The sequence below is a fragment of the Lithobates pipiens genome, unplaced genomic scaffold (genome assembly GCF_037356315.1).
Source record: "Lithobates pipiens isolate NorthernLeopardFrog02 unplaced genomic scaffold, aLitPip1_a1.2 Scaffold_27, whole genome shotgun sequence".
NCBI classification, from domain to species: Eukaryota; Metazoa; Chordata; class Amphibia; order Anura; family Ranidae; genus Lithobates; species Lithobates pipiens.
This window is the reverse complement of record NW_027507788.1, coordinates 144,789,720-144,802,076: the sequence shown is the minus strand read 5'-3', so window position 1 is coordinate 144,802,076 and position 12,357 is coordinate 144,789,720. Positions and strand designations below refer to the sequence as shown.

The following is a 12,357-nucleotide window of genomic DNA, read 5'->3' as shown; positions in this document are numbered from 1 at the left end:
TTAAAGCCAGCAGCTACAAATACTGCAGCTGCTGACTTTTAAAATAGTGACACTTACCTGTCCAGCGCGCCCGCGATGTCGGTACCCGAAGCCGATCTGTAGATCGTTTCTCGGGTGCTGCCGCCGCCATCTTGGGTATGGGAATCCGGAAATGGAGCCTTTCGGCTTAATTTCCCGGTTCCCTACTGCGCATGCGCGAGCCGCGCTGCGCAATAAGGGCGGTCCCCGCTGCCTCTGGGATCTGTGTGTTTTCCCAGCAGGCAGCGGGGCACTTGCGGAAAGGGGCGGGACTTGCGGAAAGGGGCGTAATATACTCCCCTTTCCGCAGAGAGCTATCCCGGAAGTGGGTGCAGATACCTGTACTGTACAGGTATCTGTACCCCCCCTCCCCCCTGAAAGGTGCCAATTGTGGCGCCGGAGGGGGGGAGGGTTCCGATGAGCGGAGGTCCACTTTAGGGTGGACCTCCGCTTTAACAAATTAAAGCCAAACTCCAGCTAATACTTTATAAGCTGTTACAGCAAAAAAAAAAAATTATTTTTGTAAAAAAGGTTTTACATAAATAAAAGTCGATCATTGTAAACACCCCTAGTTTTTAATGGTTTGTCTCAACTCTGTAACTGCTGCATTCTGTTGGAGAGCTTGTTCTTTTGGCAAACAGACTTGCTAGAGCACCAGCTGAAAATAGAAGAAAGAAAACTTAAAAAAGAAAATTAATGCAGCCATCACATCTAAGAAATTGTAAGCTGCACTATAATGAATGTTTATTTTTGGGCTTAACCACTTCAGCCCCGGAAGATTTGGCCGCTCGATGACCAGGCCATTTTTTGCGATTCGGCACTGCGTCACTTTAACTGACAATTACGTGGTGGTGCGACGCTGTACCCAAACAAAATTGACGTCCCTTTTTTCCCACAAATTGAGCTTTCTGGGATGGGTGGTGGAGGACCTAAAGCAGAACTTCCGCTATATAAAATGCTTACAGCAATCAAATAAAGACATCTAGCAGTGCTGGCACGTACTATCAAAAGCCATCCTTGGCTTTTCCATTGTTTGAAGATCCTATGGCGTTTATGGTATGCAAATTTCATAGATGGTCCTCTACCTCTTACGCTTTTCTCTTGGCCAGCAAGATGATCCATAAGAGTGATGGGCCAGTAGGAACATGTGAGATGGGGCAAGGCAGCCCTTGACACTTCCAGGATGTTATGAAATGTGGATCCTTCAGGATTTAGGGACACCTGGATTCTGGCTTTTGAAAAAAGAAAAAAACAAAACAAAAACCGCTGTAATTAACAATTTACAAGCTTTCAGATGTGACAGTATACTTTAAATATCTCATAAGCTTTGTCAGTAAAGTCTCACCCACGGCTCAGAAGTTGTCAGTTGTTACAAAGACATCTCTCTTATACATTTGTATTCTTCATCTCTCTTACATTCATAGGTATGAGACGCCCTTGCTTGGCTTAATATTGGCCATGGCAGGTTATCGTAGAAGAAATTCTTACACAAATAGGGAGCTCTAACTCTTGATTTAGTGAAACAAATGTTTAAGCAGTTGTAAACTGCCAATATTTAAAAACAAAACAAACTAAAAAACCTACAAGGCAATGACATAATGTGCTAGTATGCATCGCATACTAGCACATTATAAAATACCTTGGAACTAAGCCCTCTAGGACTGTAATGTCACTGCTGAGACGGCTGACATGTTTGCCCTGTCTGTCTTCTGGGTTTGCAAGCTCCGGCTATGCGATTGGCCGGAGCTGCAGTGACATGTGCGTGGGAGCCGCCATTTCCGTCACGGGCCATGAAGATCTGGCACCGTAAGCTGGACCTTCAGAGCGCATGCTCCGATTAGGTCATTGGCTGCATACACTCTGAATATTTCCTAAACTGTGCAAGTTTAGGAGATATTCACAGTACCTACAGGTAAGTCTTCTTATAGGCTTACCTGTGGGTACAAGTGGTAGTACAGTGTTTACTTTACTTTAAGTCAGTGGGGTAATTTGGTCAGCTAGCATCTCCTCATTACTGAGCATCAGGTTTAGGTTGGCTGACTCAGTATTCTGCTCTTAGAATACACAGTGGTATTGATTTACTAAAACTGGAGAGTGCAAAATCTGATGCAGCTCTGCATAGAAACCAATCAACTTCCAGGTTTATTGTCAAAGCTTAATTGAAAAACTGAAGTTAAAAGCTGATTGGCTACCATGCACAGCTGCACAGGATTCTCAGTTCTCAGTGTGGGTGTATATTGCTTGCTAAAGATTATTTCACCTTTACAACACCACACATATACTACTTAGAACAATCATACAGATTTATTCAGAACATTGTGAATTGTTTTCATACATACAACCCCAATTCCAAAAAAGTTGGGGTGCTGTGTAAAGTCTACATAAAACAGAATGCAATGATTTGCAAATCTCATTAACCCATATTTTTTTCAGTAGAAAATAGAAAACATATCAGATGGTTAAACTGAGAAAATGTAGCATTTAAAACAAAAAAAAAAAGGTCATTTTGAAATTTATGGCAACAAGACGTTTCAGAAAAGTTTGGACAAGGCCATATTTACCACGGTGTAGCATCCCCTCTTCTTTTACCAACACTCTGTAAACATCTGGGAACTCAGGAGACCAGTTGCTGGAGTTTTGGGAGGGGAATGTTCTCCAATTCTTGCCTGGTATAGGATTCTAACTGCTCACAGTGCTGGGTCTTCTTTGTTATGTTTTTTGTTTTAAGATGCATCAAATATTTTCAATTGGTGAAAGGTCCGGACTGCACCAGGTAAATTAAGCACCCAGACTCTTCTATTATGAAGCCATGCTGTTGTCATAGATGCAGTATGTAGTTTAGCATTGTCCTGCAGAAATATGCAAGGTCTTTCCTTAAAAAGACGTTATGTGGGTGGGAGCATATGCTGCTCTAAAACCTGGATTTATCTTTCAGTGTTGATGGTGCCTTTCCAGATGTGCAATCTGCCCATTCCATACACATTAATGCACCCCCATACCATCAGAGAAGCAGGCTTTTGAACTGAGCACTGATAACAAGCCAGAAGGTCCCTCTCCTCTTTATTCCAGAGGATGAGGCACCGATGTTTGCCAAAAAGAATGTCAAATTTAAATTCAACTGACCACAGAACAGTTTTCCACTTTGCAACAGACCATTTTAAATTGGCTTCGGCCCACAGAAGATGGCAGCGCTTCTGGATCATGTTGCAGATTTGCATGATAGAGGTTTACTTTGTTTACAGACAGTGATTTTTGGACATATTCCTGAGCCCATGCAGTGATTTCCATCACAGAATCATGCCTGTCTTAATTCAGTGCCGTCTGAGAGCCCGAAGATCGCGGGCATCCAATATTGCATTTCAGCCTTGTCCCTTGCGCACAGAGATTTCTTCAGATTATTGGAATCTTTTGATGATAATATGTACTGAAGATGATTTGCAATTTTTATGTTGAAGAACAATATTCTAAAAGTGTTTAACAATTTTTAGACACAGCTTTTCACAGATTGATGAACCTCTGACACTGACTCTCTAAGATGCTTTTTTTATACCCAATCATGTTACTGACTTTACAAAATGCTCTTCATTGTTAGTTCTACTTATTTAGTCAGCTTTAGTCAGCTTTTTGTTACCCTGACCCAGTGTTTCTCAAATCCAGTCCTCAGGCCCCCCCAACAGGTCATGTTTTCAGGTTTTCCATTATTTTTCACAGGTGATTTGATCAGTTTCACTGCCTTAGCAATTACCACAGCCGTTTCATCTGAGGGAAATCCTGAAAAAATGACCTGTTGGGGGGGCCTGAGGACTGGATTTGAGAAACACTGCCCTGACCCAACATTTTAAAATGTGTTGCTCATTCATTTCAACATTACCTTTGAAATTGGTCCATATTCTCAGTTTAAACATTTGATATGTTTTCTCGTTTCTATTGTAAACAAAATATGGGTTTTTGAGATTTGTAAATCATTGCATTCTGTTTTTATGTCGCTTTTTTACAGTATCCCAACTTTTTAGGAATTGTACATTCTATAACTCAATTGGTTATCTGATGATTCGATGCAACACGTATAATAAATTTGCAGGCATCAATTGGTTTGTGTCAACAGTTTACTGGAAAAAGTAAACAAAAATCAGAAGTGATGGCTTCAGTTATTCAAATTTTCAACCCATCTGATGTCTGTAATGTTCAATTCAATGACAAAATTGAAAATTGTAAAAAAAAAAGAAAAAAGAAGAATCCTGTTCCTTTAAAGCATATTATACAGCACAGTGCTTGTGCTGTGTAATTTGACCCCTGTATCACCTGAAATACCTGGCTGATCATGCATGGCTATACTCTCCCTTCTGTAAACTGACCATGGTTTATCATGGCTGCTGAGCCCTGACACTGTGGTCAGTTTACGCACCTCCGTTATCCACAGCCCTGCTCTCTGCTCTTCTGTGTCCTCCTCTGTCCTCCTCCCCCTTCCCCTCCCTACCTGTCAGCTCGTGACAGTACCTGCCCCTCCGCTCCTTCTGCTTATATAACTTTTACTGTTTTATACAATTCTCTCTGGTTTCTAATCCTGTGTGCCCCTGTGTACATGCTTTAGAGAAAAAAATGTCATTTATGCCTGATTTCAGAGCGCTGCTTGACCGGTCGCTTCTCTCCTCCCCTCCTGACATGGGGAAGTCACGTGAGTGCTGAGCGGCGCTCTGAAATCAGGTATAAACTGCATTTTTTCTATAAAACATGTATACAGAGGCACACAGGATTAAAAACCAGAGAGGATTGTATAAAGTGGGCAAAGTGGCTTAACAACCACTTTAAAATAGTATGTAAAAAAGCTATTGATAACTTGTAGAGTTGATAAGAATAACGGAACAATCATTTTATCGAACAATTGGATCTATATGTGTATGGCAAACTGCAGAATTGCTAAATCCAAAGTATTGAGAGCAGTCAGTATGTCAACATGCAGTACAGTGATACCTGCCTGCAGGTAGTGATGCAGCACAGTACTAACTGCCTGCCTGCAGTCGGTGATAACTGCAATCAGTGATGCAGTATAATACTGTCTGCAGTGCCTGCCTGCAGTCAGTGATGCAATACAGTAGCACCTGCTTACTGTGAGCGATGCAGTACAGTAGTACCTGCCTGCTGTCAGTGATGCAGTACGGTAGCACCTGTCTATCTCCAGTCAGTAAGGCAGTATAGTACAGTACTGCTTGCTGTCAGTGATACAGTAGAATAGCGCATGCATGCAGTCGGTAATAACTGCAATCAGTGAGGCAGTTTAATACTGTCTGCAGTCCCTGCCTGCAGTCAGTGATGCAGTACAGTACTGCCTGCTTGCAGTCAGTGGTGCATTACAATAGCACCTGCATGCTGTCAGTAATCTAGTACAGTAGCATCTGTCTACCTGCAGTCAGTAAGGCTGTATAGTACCGTCTGCCTGCTGTCAGTGGTGCAGTACGATAGCACCTGCCTGCTGTCAGTGATGAAGTATAGTACTGCCTGCCTGCCAATAGTCAGTGATGAAGTATAGTACAGTCTGCCTGCTGTCAGTAATGAAATGCAGTAGCAACTGCCTGCCTACAATCAGTGATAAAGTATAGTACTAACTGCCTGCCTACAGTCAGTGATGTAGTACAGTACCGCTTACAGTGAGAAGTACTGTACAATACCGCCTGCCTACCAGCGATCAGTGATGCAGTACAGTACTGCCTGCTTGCCTGTAGTCAGTGATAACTGCAATAAATGATGCAGTATAATACTGTCTGCCTGCAGTCAGTGGTGCAGTACAATAGCACCTGTCTGCTGTCAGTGATGCAATACAGTAGCACCTGTCTACCTTCAGTCATTAAGGCAGTATAGTACCATCTGCCTGCTGTCAGTGGTGCAGTACAGTACTGCCTGCTGTCAGTGATGCAGTACAATAGCACCTGCCTGCAATCAGTAATAACTGCAATCAGTGATGCAGTATAATACTGTCTGCAGTGTCTGGCTGCAGTCAGTGGTGCAGTACAGTAGCATCTGCCTGCTGTCAGTGATCTAGTACAGTAGCACCTGTCTACCTGCAGTCAGTAAGGCAGTATAGTACTGTCTGCTGTCAGTTGTGTAGTACAGTACTGCCTGCTGTCAGTGGTGCAGTACAACAGCACCTGATTGCCTGCGGTCAGTGATTGAAGTATAGTACTGTATGTTTGCTGTCAAGGATGCAATACAGTAGCACCTGCTTGTCTGCAGTCAGTGATAAAGTATAATGCTGCCTGCCTACAGTCAGTGATACAGTATAGTACTGCCTGCCTGCCTACAGTCAGTGATAAAGTATAGTACTGCCTGCCTACAGTCAGTGATGTAGTACAGTACCACCTGCAGTCAGAAGTACAGTACTGCCTGCCTGAAGCAGCCATTGGAGGGTATCTTGTCTGCTACACATATTCATGCTGCTTGAGCTTGTTTTGTGTTCTGGTTTGGCCCCACTCTGGCTGCCTGAGATACTGCGGTACGTCAGTGTGAAGAAACGAAATACAGGCGTGAAGATAAAATGCTGGAAAAGCAGATTAGGTGGTGTTTTGTTTTGTGATATGAATGATTTTCCAGCCTGTGGCTGAGAAGCATTGTGTTGGGAGCGCCTGGGCCTGCACCGGGGCTGGGATAAGATCACACACACATACTCCCCTATAAGCCTGTTACATGCTCAGCTTAGTCTTAGATCAGCAGACAATTTCTTTACTAACAGTAGAGCAAATTGTCTTCTTCACACTTCAAAGTGTAATTCCACATTGCTGTCTGTTCTCGAGAAATGCGATATTATAAGGCAGCAATGAGATAATACAGAGTACAATAATAATTTATTACCTGCTCTTGCTTGTGTCAGGCCTGTACCGGCTGCTGAATTGTTTACCGGGCCCAGCAGGAAATGTTTATATTTTTCTGGAAGACATTTTGCCTGGTTATAGCTGTCTGCCATATACAAATGAAAAGTGTAATAGATTCAGAACGTGATTGGTCATTAGGGTTGACAAAATGATTTCTTCTCTGATGACTAGCAATCAGGCACCAATTTTGATGTAATGTTCTATGAGTGTGGCAAGTGGAAAAACCTCCATTTTTTTTTTCCCCAACCTCCTTTAATCCCATGTACAGCAGCACTTAGACAGGAGAGGTAGGGCTAGAATTATGAGCAGAGGAATGACTCCATATTCTGCTGCTCCTTCATTTTCCAATTAGCAGGCTAGGGAGGGGGTGTCACTGAACAAGGTATGCTGCTTATTTTGAATATACATTTAAGAGAAGAGAACCAATCATATGCGTTGCACTACAGGGAGAATGCAGATAGGTGTTATGGGGTAGGAAGTATACATATACAGTGCATTCACCCCCCCTTGGCATTTTTCATGTTTTGTTGCTTCACAACCTGGAATTAACATGGATTGTTAAGATGATTTGCATCATTTGATTTACAGAACATGCCCACAACTTTGAAGATTTTTTTTTTGTTGTGGAGCAAACAAAAAAACAAACAAAAAAAGTCAATGTGCATAACTATTTAACCCCCTAAAGTCAATACTTTGTAGAACCACTTTTTGTGACTATCACAGCTCCAGTTCACTCTGGATAAGTCTCTATGAGCTTGCCACATCTTACCACTGGGATTTTTGCCCATTCCACCTTGTAAAACTGCTCCAGCTCCTTCAAGTTGGATGGTTTGCGCTTGTGAACAGCAATCTTTAAGTCTGACCACAGATTTTCTATTTGATTGAGGTCTGGGCTTTGACTAGGCCATTCCAACACATTTACATGTTTCCTCTTAAACCACTCAAATGTTGCTTTAGCAGTGTGTTTGGGGTCATTGTTCTGCTGGAAGGTGAACCTCCGTCCTAGCCTCAAATCACACACAGAGTGGTACAAGTTTTTCTCAAGAATATCTCTGTATTTAGCACCATCCATCTTTCCCTCAACTCTGATCCGTTTACCATTCCCGACTGCTGAAAAAAACATCCCCCCAGCATGATGCTGCCACCACCATATTTCACTGTGTTGATGGTTTTCTTTGGGTGATGTGATGTGTTGGGTTTGCACCAGACATAGCGTTTTCTTTGATGGCCAAAAAGTTCAATTTTAGCCTCACCAGACCAGAGCACCTTCCTCCATACATTTTGGGAGTCTCCCACATGCCTTTTAGCAAACTCAAAATGCGCCATTTTGTGTTTTTCTGAAAGTAATGGCTTTCTTCTGGCCACTCTGCCATAAAGCCCAACTCTATGGAACGTATGGCTTATTGTCGTCCTATGTACAGATACTCCAGTCTCTGCTGTGGAACACTGCATCTCCTCCAGGGTTACCTTAGGCTTCTATGCTGCCTCTCTGATTAATGCCCTCCTTGCCCTGTCTGTGAGTTTTAGTGTGGGGCTGTCTCTTGGCAGGTTTGCTGTTGTGCCATGTTCTTTCTATTTGGTTATAACAGATTTGATGGTGTTCCTAGGGATCATCAACGATTTGGATATTTTTTAATAACCTAACCCTGACTTGTATTTCTCAACAACATTGTCCCTTACTTGTTTGGAGAGTTCCTCGGTCTTCATGGCAGTGTTTGGTTAGTCTTGCTTAGGTCAGCCTCTGGGGCCTTTCAAAGAAGTGTGTATATGTAATGACAGATCATGTGACACTAAGCCCTTGTACACACGGTTGGACATTTCGACAGGTAATATCCGATGGACCGTGTTGTCGGATAATCCGACTGTGTGTGGGCTCCATCAGACTGCTGGGCAATAAAACTTTCCGACAACATGATCCGATCGGACTTTGTCCGATTGTGTGTAGAGAATTGCAATCTGACAAAGTGCCACGCATGCTCAGATCAAATTCCTAGACCAAAGCTATTGGCTACTAGCCTGAACGTAGTCCCGCCATAACGAAATAACGTTGTCGCGTTACGTATGATCTGATTTTCCGACAACTTTGTCCGACCGTGTGTATGCAACACAAGTTTCGGACAAGATCCAACGGATTTTGATGTCGGAATGTCCGACCATGTGTACAAGGGCTTAGAGTACACACAGGTGGACATAATTTCACTAATTATGTGACTTCTGAAGGTAATTGGCTGCACCAGAGCTTTTTATGGGCTCCATAACAAAGAGGGTGAATACATATGCACATGCCAATTATTTTTTTATTTCTGAAAAATAGCTTCATGTATATATTTTTCTAATTTTACTTCACCAACTTAGACTGTTCTGTTCTGATTCATCACATAATTCAGATTAAAAACATTTGAACTAAAGGCTGTAATGTAAAAAAGTAGGTAAAAAGCCAAGTATCATAGCCATGTAACTCTCAGGATGGATAGCGAGAAATACAAATCCTTCTGGCAGCTAAAAAAAACTCTCATATATGTGTTTCGTCAGTGTATTTAGCTGTTTATCTGGAGTTCAGCATTGGGGCCCATTCAGACCTACCGGCTCCAGTGCGTTGTGTTAAGACTGTCCATCAGACATGCACCAATTTACCAACACAACATACCATGGCATAATGGTTTACAGAGAATAGTAGTGTGCTGCAACACATGCATCAATGGTTAATGGCAAAGCATTGTGCCAACAAAGTTACTGCAGCATGAGGGTGTGACCGGGAATGGAATGTTCTAAAATGATTGTTTATATAGATATAGTGTATAATATAATGTCACACTTCATAGTGTCTGATCACATGATTTTGACAGGCAATATAACTAGGCTCTTCTGTCAGCTTTTTATTTCTTCAAATAATAAGGTAGCACTTGCTTTGGGACTGTTTTTTAAAATTTTAAAGCAGTAGTATAACTGTTAAGGCTGTAACATTGCTTTAGAAATGGGCCTCTTACATAATACTACCAGAAGAAAGGTCAGTTCTCGTTGCCCCTAGCAACGCACCACCTCCAGCCACATTGCCCTTGAAGCATGATGTAAGGGGCTATCTGGTAGGTTGTTCTGTGCAGAAAATAGGACGCTTTTCATACACAAGTCTCTTTGACATGAAGCCTATAGTGCGGATGAAGGAAGGTGCTCCATTACAGGTATTGATGAGGAAGGTACACCATGTTTGATGTAATGATACTTCATCAGTCAGGACACTTTACATCAAACGGTCTGGAACTGACAGAGTCTATTACCCTGATTAAAGGCACAACCTATTCTCAGCTTTGTGGTCTGGCCCTGTCAGCAACATCCATTTTTCATTCAGATTAAAGGAGGGTGTTTAGTGGGTTTGAGGGTGATATTTTGGCTTCTGTCATCTCTATTTCCCTGTCACTTGCTGTTATTCTGCATTATGTACCATACCTTCCATCATATTGTCTTTAGTACTAGATTAACATTTACTTTGATCGCAAAAGCTTTTTTTTTCTGATAGTTTGCTGAACCTCAATTCATCACATCCTTTGTCTTCTCTGACAGTTCCAAGGATCAATGGGCACCCCAAAGTGGAGCGTATGCGTGACCCTGGAGGATATGACAGCGCGTCCACCGTGATGAGCAGCGAGCTGGAGTCCAGCAGTTTTGTGGACTCTGATGAAGACAACACTAGCAGGTACGAGAGTCGGGGGATGGTGATTTAAAGAGGCAGTGAAATATTCAGCCTTGATCTTAAAGTGTTCGTAACCCTAACCAAAAAAAAGTGATCCTTTTCCCTTATAGCAGATTAAACAACACAGTAGTTGTGCTGTCTAATCTGGCCCTCTCTAAACTGTAAAAAACCTGGCTAATCCTGCCAGTTCCTGTATCCCCCTCTGTGTTCTGACTATGGTAATCATGGCTGCTGAGCCCTGATTACTGTGATCTATTAGTAGTAAAGAAAAGATGAAAATTGGCACTGCCAGCCCTTCTTTTTTTATCCAGTCATACCACTGTGTAAGTGTTTTTAAAAACGAAGCCTCTAAATACCTTTATTCAGATATCTTCAGGCCGGTCACGTGACTCCCGGCCGCTCTGCTACTCCAATCCAGGGCTACAGCACGAGGGGCTGATCGGCCAGCACAGCAGTCACGTGACCTTCCCGGCTGTTGTCAGAGGAAGACCTCAGTCCCTCCCACTGTAGCCCTGGATTGGAGTAGCTGAGCGAACGGGAGTCATGTGACCAGCCTGAATATAGCTGAAAACACATATACAGTGTGGTATGCCTGGATACAAGAGAGAGGCTGGTAGTAATTTAATATTTAAAGTTACAAACACTTTCAAAAAAGATCCATACGAGGCCCTTCTTTGCAAACTGATTCATCTGGAATGGCAATTGGTTCTTTACTGCAACCAAGTTAACTATTACGAAAACTTGGAAATCCCCATACATAGTTTTGAAGCTGTCAAAACCACATTAATGACATTATGGTCAATGAAAAATTGTCAGCCATAGTTTGACACCCATGAAAATTTTTCTGGGGTCTGGCAACCCAGGATTGCTCATGCCCAGCCCTCTCAATCTGATATTATTCTTCTTTCGACTTAGTGATCTCTTGGCACAGTCCTTACGGGCTTCCTTTTTCTGTTTCTTCTTTCTCGTTTCTTCTGATTTCTTATCTCTTTTTGGACTACATGTTTATCTGCCCACCAGGTGTAGTCCTGTCTTGGATCGTTATTTCGTTTGTATTTCTTTTCTGATTCTGTTTATCATATTAACCCTATGCCTGTTGTTAGTGGGCTTTTTGTGTAGTTATAACCAACCGTGCGGTTGGTTTCATATGCTACCTTGTGAAATGACCCAAAATCGTTTTGTTTGCACCTTTTATAATGTTATATGCTGTGAGGAGGTAATCCTCAAATGTATACACCAATTTGATTTATACACATTTGTTATGCATTGTAACTATTCACTTGTGGGCTTTATCTGTTCAAATGATTATTAATAAAACATTTTGTAAAATAAATATTTTCAGCCTTATCCAGTAAAGAGTTAAAGGCTTAATTAACTCTTAAAGGCTCTTAAAGTAAAAGGCTTAAAGCAGACTTCCGCTGATTTTTTTTTTTTTAAGTCAGCAGCTACAAATACTGCAGCTGCTGACTTTTAAAATAAGCACACTTACCTGTCCAGGGCGCCCATGATGTTGGCACCCGAACCCGATCTATTCCTCGGCTGTCGGGTTCTTCCACCGCCATCCTCGGTAAGGGAATCAGGAAGTGAAGTCTTGCAGCTTCACTTCCTGGTTCCCCACTGCGCATGTGCGACTCACACTGCACTATCCCACTGGTCCCTGCTGTTTTCTGGGAAACGTGTGTCTCCCAGAAGCAAGCGGGGGGGGGGGGGGGGGGGGAGTGGCGTAGATACCTGCAGGTGGGTCGGTTATCTATGCCCAGAAGTGGGAGAAAATACCTGTATTAGACA

The 12,357-nt window shown here is 42.5% G+C and overlaps 1 protein-coding gene across 6 annotated transcripts in view; it reads left to right on the top strand.

The window, feature by feature from the left end:
• The window catches only part of DVL1 (dishevelled segment polarity protein 1), a 238,124-nt gene that overhangs the window by 155,728 nt on the left and 70,039 nt on the right, over window positions 1–12,357 (top strand). For all 6 annotated transcript variants that reach the window (XM_077457613.1, XM_077457612.1, XM_077457611.1 and 3 more), the window contains one exon: window positions 10,440–10,572. In XM_077457613.1, the coding sequence (XP_077313739.1) occupies window positions 10,440–10,572 (133 nt within the window). The remainder of the gene's footprint in view (window positions 1–10,439; window positions 10,573–12,357) is intronic.